Source organism: Seriola aureovittata, chromosome 5 (assembly GCF_021018895.1).
Source record: "Seriola aureovittata isolate HTS-2021-v1 ecotype China chromosome 5, ASM2101889v1, whole genome shotgun sequence".
NCBI lineage: Eukaryota > Metazoa > Chordata > Actinopteri > Carangiformes > Carangidae > Seriola > Seriola aureovittata.
This window is the reverse complement of record NC_079368.1, coordinates 16,387,981-16,404,734: the sequence shown is the minus strand read 5'-3', so window position 1 is coordinate 16,404,734 and position 16,754 is coordinate 16,387,981. Positions and strand designations below refer to the sequence as shown.

General features: G+C 40.4%; 1 protein-coding gene across 3 annotated transcripts in view; it reads right to left on the bottom strand.

The window, feature by feature from the left end:
- Window positions 1-16,754, bottom strand: part of unc5ca (unc-5 netrin receptor Ca) — a 205,299-nt gene that overhangs the window by 36,705 nt on the left and 151,840 nt on the right. For all 3 annotated transcript variants that reach the window (XM_056377039.1, XM_056377038.1, XM_056377040.1), the window contains 3 exons: window positions 5,541-5,721; window positions 2,949-3,116; window positions 2,604-2,768 (listed from right to left, as the gene is read on the bottom strand). In XM_056377039.1, the coding sequence (XP_056233014.1) occupies window positions 2,604-2,768; window positions 2,949-3,116; window positions 5,541-5,721 (514 nt within the window). The remainder of the gene's footprint in view (window positions 1-2,603; window positions 2,769-2,948; window positions 3,117-5,540; window positions 5,722-16,754) is intronic.

Sequence of the window (16,754 nt, the reverse complement as noted above, 5' to 3'; positions counted from 1 at the left end):
CTGTCTGTGTAAAGACCAGACTGTAAAAGAGCCATCATTCATACACCAAATAGAAGAATAATACAGGAGTCATTTCAAGCCTTTCAGATATACTCTACCTATAAAATGCTCTGCATGCAGAAAGCCCCTCTGACGACCACACACAGCAACACACAGACACACACAGTCCATGGATTCCTGCTAATGCTACAGGAAACAGTTGAAACATTAGTGCTGACATAAAACCATGTCTGTGGAGTCATTTAAAAGACAGAAAATCAATCAGGGGAAATGAGCCTAAATCTATACGTCTCTATAGTCTCTAGATTTCATCCCAGATTCTGAGGTCGTACCTCACAGGCCTGAGGGAATCCTCCTGATGGATCAGAGACACGGTATATAATACATCGTGTGGGGAGTGGGCAGCGCTCTGCATATACAGTAAATTCTGTCAATAACGAACCTACGGGAAAGGCTTTTTGAGGGATTATATAATATTATTCCATAGCTCATGATGAGGACCATCTATTAAATCATCACTAGTACCCACTCCCCCCTGGCTGCAGAGGTAAGTCCCTCACACAAGTAACGGCTCACTCAGCGTTAGGCTTTGTACTCACTGATAAAGTATATTCTCTATGAACAGAACTCATGACGGAGTGCTTGTGACTAATTTATTTACTTTTTATATTATTAAATAATGAGAGCCCAAGCCACAATTAGCGACAATAAAACACAGACAACACAACCTACAAATCACATGATCACAAAAATCTTTAAGATCACCAATAACTGTCACATCAAAGCTCACACCCTAAAAAACAAGTATTTTTGCAACTGAATCCAAGTATTGAGGGCATCATATAGAACCTCATAAAAGCTGTTTTATCAATTTGGTGAATGCATGACAGCATGTTCTGGGATCGAAGGGACATATATGTAACTATTCACACGCTTTGGTTGAATTTATTTGCAATTTCCACCAGGAATCTATGGAAAAACAATCTCAAGAGACCATCCTGGCACAATAAAGGTCAAAATAAAATTTACATAAATATGGTGGCAGCAGCCCAAAAATGTCTTTATACATGACTATGAGGGACTGCAGGAGTGTCTCAGCAGATGGAAGGTTAAACACAGCCGTACTTTTTAAAGCATGTTAAGTTGCAAAAAGATTTTTTTTTTCTAAGTGCAATTATTTTCCAATGAGTGCATCAAGTCCGGGTCAATTTCAACTTCAACTCCAAAGAATGCTCCTTATAGAATTCATTTTTTATTAGGACAAACAGATGATCCTCTTTGGTCGCCATGTTGTGTGAAAGAAAAGACTAATGAGAATCGATGGCATAATTATAAGCACGAGTGTATGTGCACTTGTTTCAAGAAGGACTGTTTTCTTTGTCTTTTCTTTCTTTCTTTTTTTTCACATTTCTGTCCTCTTCATTGTGAAAGGCCTCTCTCGCTCTCTCTCTCTTTCTCTCTCTTCTCGTCAGATGCTTGTCCGCCAATTACTCTGAGCAAAGGGAGTAACAAGCTCTATTCTTACAAGTCAACAAATATAATTGCCTCCACCTTGGAAAAACTGCTGCTGCTATACTTGTGCCATTATGACTCAGGCCACATTTTCCATGCGGTTTGAAAATTTACCACACTTGTTTTTTTTCTGGTGTCAGAAATTCTGGTGGTGGTGGTGGTTGGATGATTGTTTCACATAATTATTTATTATTAGTTTCCTTATAAAACAGGGTTTTTTTAACTTTAGAAATGGACAAGAAAGAGGGAAAAGTCAGATTGACCATGAAGCATTCAGAAACCATCCAATCATCCACAGCGTACATAACGGAATGAAGTGCATGTGTAAGGCAGAACAAGAGAAAATCACTATAAAAAAGGAGAAAGAGGTGCAGGTAGGTTCCTGGAAAAATGCATAAAACAAGAGGGACTGAGGGGGAGAGCCAAGAAAAACAGATAGCAATGAGGATGGGAGATTGGATGCAAAGAGCAGGGTTTGCAGGAGGAGAGGAGAGTGAGATGAGGGGGGATGATGGGAAGGGGAGGATCAGAGGGAAGAGGAACAAGGACGGCGCCCAGAGAGAAGAAAACTGCCTAACTTTGCTGCAACACAGGTAAGTAAATGCAGACACAAGCAAGGAAAGATGAAAAAGAAGGCAAAGCAAATGTGTCTATAAATCAAGTCTGATATTCTAACATCTTCAAGAATGATATGTTTAAAGAAATTACAGATTGCAGTTTCTAGACTTTAAGATGTCTCTTTGAAGGGTTAATTACATTTTAAAAAATAAAAATACTGAGTTGTGGATGTCTCGGTGTGGATTATCAGTGGTTTAAATTGACCCATTCAACTATTAGGTGACATTTCACTCAATACGGTTCTCATGCTTTGGCTAAAATTTGGACCATGCGACACCACCCCAATGGTCTGCCTAACCTGAGCTCAGTTAACTTTCAGGTCAAATGTCATCTGAAGCTGAAACTGTGAGGTATTTGTTCAAACTGGCATACTCATTTTTCACAGTTAGATATGATATATGACACAACTTCAATTCATCTAGAAGAGCTCTATCAATGCTGAAGCTCCGAGAGGAACGTTATTGTCAACTCACTTTGCATACAGAGTCCGTCGGTACAGTTCTGAGACTGGAGTACGAGCCCCTCGCAGTCCTTTCCTCCGTTTTTAGGAGCTGGGTTGTTGCACTCCCTCCTCCTCCACTGGGTACACTCTGTCCCACAGGCCGACCACTTACTCCACTCTGTCCACACACCATCCACTAGAGGGTGAGGATGGAAGGAGCCGAGGGAATGAGAAACACAAGAATAGACGTGAAAGAAAAGTGATGAGGCCAAGGATAATGTCATTAATTAGCATATACCAAAAGCACTGCACCAAGGCCGCATAAACTAGATTTCTCTGGACTTAATTCAATTACAATAGAAAAGAATAGAATTACCGGTACAAAGTGTGGTGCAGGACAGTTTTTGGATGGCTTGTCCATCACAGGGCAGTCCTCCATTGAGAGGGGCGGGATTAGTGCAGCTTCTGGTTCGTTTCTGGAAGCCTCGACCACATCGGCTGTTACACACCGACCACTCCGTCCATGTCGACCAACCACCATTCACTGCGGCAACAGAGATCAGTCAGTACATTGACCCTTCCGTGCATGAATAACTCTTAACACCCACCATCTTGGAGACACCACATCTCCAAAGGTTTCAGTTGCGTACTCAGTCGTGTGTATATGAGATAGGTGTTATTTATGTTAGGAGGTAAAAGGTTAATCAGCCATTTAAACAAAAGAACAACTGACATTTACCCCTCTTTTACTGTAAGTAGTTTTTTTAAACATTTCATATTTTTTTTTATTTATTTGCTAGTTTATATCCATCCAAAAACATATTGCAAGGTGTTAACTCCAAACTAACACTCTAAAACTACTGGCAAAACACAAAGATCCCTTGCACAGCTTAATACTGAACAAAAAGGCAGAAACAATCATTAAAACCCCCACACATCTCCTCAGTCACCAATTTAAGCTGAGTCCATCAGGAGTGAATTTTAGATTGCCTGCATGTAAAACAAACACAGGGAATTTTGGTTTTATGGCTGTGCTCATTATACTGTACTTGTAAACAGCAGCGGTAGAAATGGTCAATTTAAACTGATAGATGCACTTTGACACTTTTTGACATAATGGGGCCTTTGAGGTGTTGAATGATGTTTCTATATTTCTTCTTTATGCGAGTGAATTTTTTGTCCATGGGTATTTGTGTATGCAAATGTCCTTGCAGCAAAGGGCCCCTTGAGGGAGCACTGAAGTGTTTTTAACTCAACTGAACAACAATCTGTAGCAGACATACTAATAAAGCCTCAGTTTTGTAATGTTTATACAAAATAGGTCAGTGATGAAGCACTTAAATGGCAGAAGGTGCATCTTCTTCAGTCTTTTTGTATCACAGAGGCGTCATCGTCAGTGGGGAAATCTCTGATTTTAATGTGCTGTTTGATTTAACTGAACCATTTGTCTTGATGGAGTCAGTATGTGTTTTACAGATGCCAGGAGGCTTGGTTGTTGAAGTTTAGTGAGAACAGCTGGATTTTCCTGCACACCAAAAACCACGCGCACACGCATGCACGTACGCACAAACACACATAGCCTGCTGCAACTGTTGTACGAGCCATGTCTGTTTGCCTCTCACGTCTTTCTTTGCCTTTTTTCTCTTCCCTGCATTCTGTCACATTTAAACTTGTCTATGATTTTATCATTTTGTATTATTGAAAATATGGCGGCAGGCTGCAGACAAAGATGGGAGCAGATGAGACGGAGAGAGAAATCAGGTACAACGTTAGAATGAGTCACAAGGACACCCAGAGAGAGAGAGTTGACATCCGCAGAGGTGTAGTGGGTTGAAATTCCTCCGCTGCTTCTCGACAGCTCTGTGTCAGCCGGGTGGACAATGCCCACTCTCCTTTCCCAATTAGAAATGAGTCATCATCGAGAAAATCCCAGTAAAATCAGGTACAGTTACTTTTTGCCACCCTTCTTCTTTTCTTCTTCACTCACCCGCCTACTCCCACTGTGCCTCTCCTTTCTCCTCACCTGTCTCCATTCCATCTATGGCTGCTCCATTTTTTCCCCTCATGTTCCTTTGTTTTTTCCGCTACTATTTCACCTTGTCAACAGTGTCAGCCGGGCCCTTGTGGAGCCGAGAAGATTGAACCACAGATTGAACAATCTATTTCTGTAAGGATACATCAGTGTCAAACCACTCCATCTCTCGCCGTCTGTATAGAACACGCACACATGCACAGTTATTTTTGATTGAAACACTCCTCCTAGTGAATAGAGCCAGTTGTATATTTGAGATGAACACTGTTTGTGTGTACTTTGTGTGTGTTTTCCTATACATTGTTTCTCCTCAAAATGTTTCCTATCCTCTCATGTCAGGGTGGCATTTGGTAAAATGGAAAAAAAAAAGAGAAAGCGAGACATATGAGGCATTTTCCTCCTCTCAACAAGCTTTTTCTTCATAGTTTTTGGCAAAAACAGCACAAGAGAAGCTTTGCCTGCAAAACAAACTAACACCATTCAGAAAGGCACTCTTCAAAGTTATTTTTTGTTGTTGTTTTTCACAGCTGTTACCATGCCATATGCTGCACAACTCATTTGGTGGTGGGACTCTTGGATGAAAGCGCACACATTTGGGAAGCCCAAGTGTTCTAATTTAAAACCGAGGGTGTGATTGGTGGATTTTAATTGGGTGAGGTTAAGGGTGATGTGGGAATATCAGGCCAATCACAAAGAGAGTGTGTTGGCATGGCAGTAGAGCTAATTTCATGTGGCAGATGGGTGCTGGCTTGGCTGATCAGAGACATTGTTGGGTAGCTGCAGCTAGCATTTAAAAAAGGTGTCAGATCAGTAAGATTTGAAACTAGACACAAAATATGTCACATACACTTAAAATGAATAAGTGACGCTGGTAGTGACGAGATATTTAGCTATGCACTGTCTCGTTCACACACAGACGCGAGCACATAAACTTACCATAAACAATAACAGTTGCCGTGGTGCTTCGTCTTTTGGCCACTATATTCTTAGCCACACATGTGTAGTTGGCTGTGTCAGACAGACGCGCCTGTTTGATGATCAGGTTGTGGTCGATGGTGATATAAAAGTTCCTGTCCTCCGCTGGGTCAATTATCTCCTCGTTCTTCAACCACTCCACCTGGAAGACAAAGAGAAGGGAAAACAAGGTCAGTGTAAAGGTTTCTCTGCACCTCAGATATATAGAGAGAAATTACAAATTTAGCTAAAGAGAAATGATAACAGTAAATTGTGTAATGACACTATGGAGCTACATGTCTTATCGGATTTTCGAGAGCAAAGGTATGTTCCTGCCATGAATCCAAAAACAAATTAAACCACATAAACAACTATTCATCAACTGCTGAGGGAAAATTATCCCAGCAGGCGCTGGGACGTCAATGGAACGCCAGAAAGATGTTGGACTCTTTCGACTCCAACGTTGGATAGACATTCAATTGTGGTTGGGAATGAAATCTTGTGATGTTTAGCAGATGTTGGACTTTTCTAATCAACTAGAATGTCTGTATTTTATATGTCAAGATGGTGTTGGAATTAGATGTGGAAGATGTTGAATTTTGTTGTTGTGACTTGACAACACAACTTAAAACCAACAAAACATCAATGTCAGCTGTGGTCAGTACTCTACGTCAAATTAATGCTGACATTAAATGTTGTCCTGACATTGAAATTTGGTACCCGACATCGCAACCTATATTCAACCAAATATCAATGTCTAACGACAATGGTGGCCAGCTGTGTGCCAGCAGGGACACGTTCACATTATAATCTTGTTTTCACAGCTGATCCAGCCGGAGAGCAATTGCTGACAAAAAAAAAGATAAAAAAGTTTAAAGTTGGACAGAGAGAGAGAGTAAAAGAAGCAAAGAGAAGGAATGAAGTTTTGGTATAATCTTGTTTTTCAACCTTTCTAGATAAATAAAGATGGGATGTAAGGATGTTAGATGTTGTAGTAATCTTGTTTTTCAATAGTTCCCCACAGAAAAGCTTTGAGGAAATGTCACATGTAAGTATCCAATAATTTATTGTCAAAAATATTCTCATGTAATAAATCATTGAGATTACCGATTGCAAATTTACAAGCAAATAAATGTACTTTATGGGGTAGGATGTAATAATAATAACAGTACTCTAAGCTTCAGGAAAATGTTTATGCAACAACTCACAGAAATCACACAGTTGTAATTTTAAAGACCCTCGTCTACAGTGGACCCTTCGCAGAATGGAGGGGTGGCAGTGTAGAAAAGGAAAATATCCCAAACATATGCTTTCGCAAGATACTTTGGGTGAAGGGTAGGACAGCTGGAAACTGCCCAATTTATGAGCCTAATCACATTTCCTGAGTGCTGTATTTACTGGTCCAAACCCTCATAAATTCAGCCTGTCCAAGCTTTATGGCAGGCACATAAATGTCTGAGCCGCGTTGTTTAATTCACTTTGTTTAATTTCCTCCTCCCTTCGCATTAGGAAATGGAAATCTCAGATGCAGAAAAGAGCAAATACGGTGTTATTCTTCAGTTTACTGCCTGCTAAAGCTCGGTTGTCGTTCTTCTCTTGCAATTATTCTACCTGCCGCTCTTTCTGATCTATAGAGATTCTGCGGTGCATCTTAGTCATGGGGCTCACTGTAGCTCTGAATTTTCAATCTTAAGTGAGATGCTGTGTGACCTTTCAGTTTCTATTACAAAGTAAAGGTCATACTGAAGAAAAAAAAAAGCAATGACAAACAAACAAACAAAAACATAGAACATATACAGCACAAATGGTCAGGCAAGGAGTTTATCCTTGTACTTTAGACTTAGAAAATAGTGTAGGGCGCTTTCTCACAAACAAAAGCAAATGTAATGTGTGTTATGCTGTGAAAGAAAACAACGTTGGTCTCTATTTATTCATGTTCAAGCTAGAGAAATAGAGAGAAGAGAGAAAAATGAGAAAGCCTTTACTGAAAAACAGAGCTGAAATAACAACATGAACCAGATTTGAAAAAAAAAGTAGGGTAATGTTTCTCTTAAGAAAAACATTTTTTAGTTTCAAATCACCCTGATGATCATAAAGTCTTCGTAAAATGAGTAAGAGATGAGTCAATTCACTTGTATAACTGTACACAGGAGCTTCAACCAGCAGCACTCATTGTGGCAGTGCATTATGGTGATTGTTCGCTTTATTAGCCCAAAACAAACTTACATCTTGCAACAGTAATTAGAAATGATATCAACGCCCCTTCAATTGCAGTCCGAAAAAAAAAAATTTTACGTGGTATTTTATTGCTTTATGATTTATAACTTACTTTAGAACATCGCGTTACAAGACAAATATATTCAGTTCAACTCAACTGCCTTTGCATTTCACTTCATTTCGCATTTCAGTGTATTTTAGAACGGATGTGCATGTGAACATATATTGTTTCAGTGTTTCAAATGCAGTTGAAAGTTAGAAAGATTAGAGAGAGAGTATGTGTTGAAAGCTTGCTATAAAACTTCAGAAGTGATGGACAGAGCAGAAATTAAGAAAAAAAGAAAAAGTGTTTCATAGTGTTTCAAGAGAGAGGAACAGACTAGTAGCTGTTTACTTTGATTCTTTGAAACTGAGCTTCTCTCACAATAATCTCACACACACACACACAACACACACACACACACACACACACACACACACACACACACACACACACATTCTGTGTGTAAACACAATCATGCGAGCACAGGCCGAAAGATTTAGCTAAACCTCAGTTAACAAACGCTGTATAGCGCGCACACACACACACACACACACACACACACAAAACAATTGAACTGAATTAAGACAAATAAGAGAAAAAATAACACAAAGAGAATTTGTGCAATATATAGATGCACATTGTTTCTGAAATCGCAATTGAACACCACAATACTTGGATCATTAAATATCATAAACAAAAATGTGTATCAACACTATTCGTCCACTAATCCACAGTTCTGTCCATCCATCGTCAATTCTCTTATAATCTCTTCAGTATCCTAATCGTTTTGTCCTAAATTCAATGCTTAATATTCAACCATTTACTTTCCATCTTAGTTTTTTCCTTCCTCCAAACACTATTTACTTTCTGTCAGTCCACAACAGCAATGAGGACAAGCATGTCTACCTTCCTTTGAAAAGTAATTTGAATTCCATTTCCAATTAACCTGGGGGACCTTGTGCATTATAACTTGCTTACTCTGACAATTTCTACTGCTGCTGCTAAAACAAGCAGCATACATTATAAAAAAGCAAATATTTGTTATTTGCCACTGGAATCAGACCAAATGTCTTTTTGTCTAATGACACATCCTGTCAGTGTAATTCAACTTTTGTCACATCAACAATTTAACAAATGATTGTTATGTCATCCAAACAATAAATCAAAAGTCCAACTGACAGCAATTGGTGTTTTATGAAAAGTGGCTTACATTGAGGGTATTATGTGTTTATGTAATCAGTTTTTTAAGCAGTCAGTTCATGAATACAGACATTTTCCAGCAGCTTATAAATATTAGTTGTGAGCTCTTGTGCGATGACGCGCTGAAAATAGCTGCAGACTTTGATGATGTCTGAAGGGTGAAGCATGTGAGACTGATGTGTGCTCTACTGGGCTCAGACAAAGAGACCACATGTGGTGGCTATACTACCACTGCCACCGCATCATTAGCCACAGCTGGTGTTAGTGTGTAACTGTGTGTGTGTGTCTGTGTGCATGTGAATGGCAGAGGGTGGATGATTGGATCAAGCCAACCCCAGGGGAGAATGTGTATTTGTTATTTTAACTCTTGCCCCCACATCACCTGTTTCACTGTCATTACCCACACACCACTAGACACACACACACACACACACACACTTGCACGTGCACAGACACACACACATGCACACACACACACACACACACACACACACACACACACACACACACACACACACACACACACACACACACACACACACACACACACACACACACACACAGAAAACAACCCCCATAACCGATTGGTTTATTGGCATGGTGTGGATATGAAATAATGTTGTTATACATGCCTGTGTGAAGATACTTCCAGTGGTTGCATTTAAGGATCTCTCTCTCTCTCTCTCTCCATCACTCACATACACACACATAAACACACACACACACTTGCATGTGCACAAACATGAGATGTTGCCTTGCCCTCTATTTCAACTGTAACAGGCTTTTTTAAAAGGTTCAAGAAGAGTCCATTGTTTTTTTTTCTTTAGACAAAGAAATCAAATGGTTTTCTTTTCAAAGAGATAAGGGCTGTGTCTGATCCATTACACACTCACTTTGTTCATGTTTTCTTTCTGCTAGACACAATGACGGAGACATTAATTTGGCTACAGGTATATTTCAAACCTTGTGCCCCTGAATACTAGATAAAAGCAGATTTGTATTTCCTCAGTTCTTGATAAGGGGCTCTCTTGTAGTGTCTGGATATTGCAATGTGCCTGTGTGTGTGTGTGTGTAAGCATATATGTAGTGAGGAGTGATAAATTCAAAATATGTGAATACTTCCATATGTTCTCTTTGTCACAACCTAAGGACAAATGTCCCATCTCATGCTGTGCAATATCAAGGCAGGAGAAAAGTGTAATGTATTGAGATATGCATCTTACTTTGGCAGTGGAACAAAGGCTTGGTCACATGCTGTGCAAGATAAAAGTAGGCCAAGATATAGAGATATATACTCCCTTTTGTTGCACGGGAGAACAGCACAAAATGTTTTGAAACGCAAACCTTTGCCGTATATCTGCTACTGAGAGCGGGAACATCATAAACAGTCACACTGTGTCACAAAGAGAAACGCAGTATAAATCTTGCAAAAGCAAAACAAATGGCAGACCACAGAGCAAGAAGTGAGATAACAAAGCAAAGAAATATCTGTGACAAATGCTAAAATATGACATGCTTTGTAGAGCCACTACAAAGAGTCTCATATGGGAGTCGATAACGGCGCAGAGATACAGGCTCTATGGATGGAATCTGCCACTGAATCACAGCATTAATTTTTCAAAGTAGCAGCAGGCGCAAACACACAGATACACAATAAGAATGTGACGAAACACAAACCAGACTAGCTACGACAAAATCTGACTCTGCAATCAAAAAAATACGGGGAAATCAAGCTGTACTGCATATATTTGTGTGTGTGTGTGTGTGTGCTAGTCTTTGTGTGTCTGTGAATCACTGAAGTGTTAATATGTTCGTCACTGAGGATTATCCCCTTGATTAGCTATATTATCTGGATCCAAGACCACGGTTGAGTGGGTTAAAGAGCTCTCATAGTGATTACTCTACCTTTGTGTGGGCGGGGACTGACTGCTCGTCATGTGGCCGTCCGTGTTTAAATAATCCCCCCCCCCACCATCACCTGCTCCCGCAAGCTTTGTTACTTGACTCCAGAGCGAGGTGTTGGACATCAGAGGACAGAGACAGTGAAGGGACAATCAAGACAGGCAAGGACAGAGAGTTAGAGCGAGTGACGTTCTCTTTGTATCAAATGATCACAGGGCCTTTGTAGTGCAAGTTTATTTTTATTTTTTTTTAAGTAAAGTAGGCGAAGCTGAACATTCATAGCTCCGATGCTATCAGTGTTATTTTTAATGTTATGAATTAAAAGCGCAAATCTTTCTCTGAATCATCCTGAGGAATTAGCCTGAAAAGCAAATGCTGATTCATACAACTAAAAATAAAAAGACTGCATCTGACTTGTAATTTAACATCTACCTGTGCAACCTTGTCTCTGAGAATTTTCCTTGATGAACTACTTGGTGTTGATAGAAATGTGTTCAGGGGAAATTGCTTGCTGTAATTTTAGGCAACAAAGTGCTTTGATTAGTTGATATTTGACTTTTTCAATAATTAACCAAGAGCAATCTTCCCCAAATATTGGCTGTGCTTTGAATGCCTAAACTTAACCATAAAAATCTTTATTTGCTACAAGCAGATAGTGTAATAGAGAAACAGACATCATAGGGACAACAAATGACCTGGTCTCTTTTTAAATCAAAGTACCAGTGTATGACAGTGAATTTTCAAACACCACTTCCAACCAATGTGCTTGCTTGACGTGCAGCTTAGTGTGATACTTAATGACCTTCTGCAAGAACTACGGTTACCCATAACATCCGTCTGCGTATGTGTAGGTTCACAGAAACGTTTCCATGTATCTTCAGAGAAGCATAAATCCAGCTTAAACACTGCCCCACTGTCTCTCCCAATCATAACACCCTCCTATACACGCCCCCTGCCCTCTCCACCAGCACACACACACACACACACTCTGATACACACACAAGCATACACCACTACCAGATGTGCCACACTCATCATTATTGGCTCTGACTGGCATCTAGAGACCCATCACTGTAATTGGCACGCTTGTTTCCATTATCAAGCACTCACACATGCACGTATGCTCGCACAGACATATTAACAAAGCCTCACACACACACACACACAATAAAACATGCCAAGCCAGTTCTCAAGAGCCCGGTCAGTCCAGTCAGCACTAAATAAACCGGGAGAGAAATACACAAGAAAGGAGGGAAGGAGGACATTAAAGCAGGGAGAGAGAGAGAGGAGGAGCACAGATGAGAGAGGGAAGAGGAAGACAAAGAGGTGGAAGGATAGAGGAATTACAAAAAAAAAAGACTATAGTCAAGTGACAGTGGGCAGGAGAAACAGAAAGCAGGTGGGAGAAAACATATTAACAGACATTGTCACAGACAGAGTGAGGGAGAGAGTTGAGAGACAGAATGAGAGATGAGTGTTGGCAAAGCAGACCATCTATCTTTCTATTCTGTTGCCATCAGTTTTCTTGGCACAAACCCAGACAATTGGCTATAACTGTCTGTGTGTGTTTATCAGACAATAATACCACCAGATGCCACACACACACACACACACACACACACACACACACACACACACACACACACACACACACACACACACACCACCCACCTCCTGATGTGTAGCTAAGTAGAATAGTAATCAAGCTATTCATTAGTGCAGTAACAAAGGCCATTACTGGCTAATCAACAATCTTCAAACTCAATCGAGGAAAGCTAATAGAAATTTAATCCAACAGCGCGCACGAATATGGCGAAGATTGTGTGTGTGTGTGTGAGTGTGTGAGTATGTGTGTGTGCGCGTTGATATTAGACAAAACAATTAGCTCATTGTGATAAGATGAACAAAAAGGACTTTGTTGTTTCAGACAATTACAGGAGAGTAACCATCATGGAGAAAAAAAATAAAAACAATTTGTCTTAGATTGTTTCCCTCAGCATCAAATAAACATAGCACTAAAACTGAAATCAGTGTCAGAAGAAATGACTAAAGTAAACCAGGAAGTGTCCCTTTACTCCTCATTCATGGTGGTAACCGTGAGTAGAGTGGCAGACCACACGGACCCGCCCGACTGTAGTGGGAGCGATTGACCTCTGCTTTACAAAAAGGCTGCCCAGGTCCAAATGTTTTTAAAACCATTACTGACTGCGCAAAATCAAATGGAATCAGAGATCTTTGTGGTTTCGGAGTGTTTTGATTTCTAATCCACACATTAGGGGTTGAAATGCTCATCTACAGCTCTCAAGTGTCAACAGAGCTGTAGGGATAATTGTTATTTATGGTAATCCTGGTGTGTTTTGATATGTGGTATTTCTGCAACCTGTTTTCTTTTGCAAATTGGACCTAGAGCAGCGTAAGTACACTAAAGAAACTAAATATAGAGACAAACTAAATATAGAAACTATCTTACATATATTCATTTCCTAGGCAGATTGATAAAAATTTTAGGTCTGCAAACGCACTCTCTTATGGCATTCATATTATATGCAGAACGAAGGAATGTGGCAGCTGGTCACATCAGATTTGCTCAATACCATTAAGATACATTTCTGTCTGTAGGCTATACAAGGTAATAGGAACTTTGCTTTTTTACACAGATCCTCCTGAGACAACATTTATTACTTCATTTGACAGTTTTCATACAACACAAAGGTGTATTCTTCCTGCACATCTGTGTTTACATTACAGCCTATTCTTCAGGACAAAGTACGCAAACAGCCTGTTGTGTATGTACATTTTCTAACACCACTACTTAAGTACTGTTATTTGCTTGAGCAAAAGCAGTAACCACTGATTTGGAAAAAAAGAGATTTACAGTGAGTCGATAGTGTGTGTGTGTTTGTGTTTTTTCTCCACACTGCCATGACTCTTCTCTTGTTTACTTCACTTCTTGGCACCTCTATACCTGCCAATTTAAAGCTTTCTAACAAATACAAACGGCTATACTTTGGTGCCAACAAAACCTCTGGACTAATTGTCCTCTCACTCCCACCACTTCTATAGTAACACACTTTTCTTTTATCTGCACTTTCACGATTTGTCATCCCCTTCCTTGAAGCAAACAAAATCCATCTCCGTTTTTTTTCGTCCCAGCCGTTTCTTTTTATTCTTTTTCACTTGTTAGCATCTATAGGATACAAATACAGACATACCATCTCTTTTCTTCTCTTCCAGGCGCGTCATCTCTGAGGGAAGTTCACCTCAGATGTTTAAGAACTGAGCAGGAGACAAACAGCCTCCATTTGAGTTGCCAACTTGAAGACATGATTTAAGAATATAATGAACAAGCACAAAAAAGTGGCAAGAGACTGTTTCTCAGACACAAGTCAAAAGAAACAACACAGAGATATTATGCAAAGAGACTGATGGATAAAATAAGATGTAGACAATCTGTGTAGGCAGACAGAAGAAACAGAAGAAAATGTAAAATACAGCCCCAAGACATTGATTAGTTTCCAGCATATATTTAAAATATAGTGTCAATGTCCACACAGTAGACAGGAACAGTTATTAACAATAACCTTGCCAGTGAATTATATTTATTGTGTGAAGTGTGATTTTCAGTCACCCACAGTCTATTGGTGCCATTTCACATCCCTGTCTTAATTGGCCATATGTCCTGGTGTTTCTGTCCGCATCCTCACTCCACTTGGGAGGTGATTAGGACAATCCTGCTGCCCACAGCTACTGTGGGGAATTTACTCCAGCCACCAACACCACTACAATACAATATGTGTCAGGACTGGGCAGACTGGGCAGATTGTACAGGTTACAATAAGGTCACTGTGCATGTGCGCGCATATATACAGGATGTACGTGGGTGAAGTGTGTGTGTGTGTGTGTGTGTGTGTGTGTGTGTGGATCTTGGTGCATCAGTGCCTATGTGTGTGCATGCCAACTTGGGATTTCAGAGGCTCTGACAGCTTAATTAACTAGATCCAGGCAAGTGACATAAAGATCCAATTAACCACAGTGACATAACTGGGTCGCCATCGACAATCATCCCACTCTGATGTTCTAAAAGACACCTTCGATAAAAAGCAGTTTGGAGTTTAAGTTGTTTCTTTCAGCTGTTTGAGAGCTGTTAGTGCATTTATCTTTCCAGAAATCGATGAACACATTTAATCTAATTTAATCTACAATGAAAGCACAAAACACATAGATGATAGGCGTCGATTCATGAGACGATTTACAAAGCATAGTTGCTGGCTAATACCCTTAAGGCTACTCTTAATATTATACCATTCTTCCTACCTGATGCAGATTTTTGCTCATTGATTTAGACAAAGGAACTGTTAGTAAAAAAATGAATGTTTTTAATTCAGCAATCTAATTCTTGCATGGACCTGTCATTTTGTGCGCAGATGAAAATAAAAAGAGAGAAAGAGAGAAAGAGAAATATATACATATATACCAGTATAATCTGGTGAACTGTGAGAGATAAAAAAAGAAGAAGAATTAAATGTGTGAGTAGGAGCAGAGAATCCTCCATGGTCTTGAGAAGAAGTAGGACTTAGTGTATGTTCTTGAAAGAGTCGTACCACTAGGAATTAAAATGTAGTTGGGCACTGTGGAAGTGGCACATTCAGTGTATAACAGAAAGAATCCCCAATGTGCAGCGGAGTGTGAGGAATAGCAGCGCACTCTCCAAGGTGTCCCACACAGACAGAACTGGGACACAGGAGGACACCCAGTTGGACTGGGACAGGCCTACAGAGGCCTATTTATAACCTACTACTCCACTGCACCTTGGTACACTTCCACTGAATGATGTATGGCACGCACATGTGATACATCAGTATTATTTTACATACCTGGGATTTGTGCTCGTGAATGTGACTGTAAATGTCATGTCTTTGCATTATATCATAAGGCAGCCTTTGTTTTGCAACACTCAGCACATGAGCTTTTTAAGAACTAAAATAAGTGGTTATAACAGCTCGCCCCTGCAAACTAAAGTAAAGTCACAAAGTTAATGGTTCCTTTTTTGCAATGTAAGCTTTATAAGTGATAGAAAGAAGAGGGCAAAAGAAGAGAGAAAAAGTCGAAGCAGGTGAAATGGGGGAGAGGAGGGGGGAGGAGAGGAGAGGAGGGGAGAGGAGAGGAGAAGAGGGGAGAGGAGAGGCAGTAAAGGAGAGCCAAAACGAGGAAGTTGCTCAGCACTAAAAGAGGTCACAGATGTGCTGAACAGAAAGCCCGCATTGGCTTCTCTAGGGTGCACACATGCACCAAATACCCACACACACACACACACACACACACACACACACACACACACACACACACACACACACACACACACACACACACACACACACACACACACACACACACACACACACACACACACACACACACACACACACACATTACCTCTGAGATTTAACACAGGTGCAGATGCTTCACAGTGATCTATTAGACTCCCCCTCTCATGTCAACATTCAAGAGTGGAGAGAGACTGAGAGAGGGAAAGATGGATGGGGAACAATCTCAAGAGAGGGTCGGATAGAGAAAAGGTATTTCCAAGGCAACGGTAAAGGAGGAAGAGGCGGAGAAGGGAAGGATAGAGAGTTAGGGAGGCAGTGATTATGGTGGAGGAGGATGAGGAACCAGGGAGTGCAGGCAAGGACCAGATATCCGTGGGTGATCCATTAAAGCTAACCCGACAATGTCAACAAATGGGGAGAGGAAGCACGAGAGGAAGGGAAGGAGAGGGAGTAAGAGAGAGGGAGTAAGAGAGAGGGAGGGAGAGGGAGAGAGGGAGAGAGAGAGAG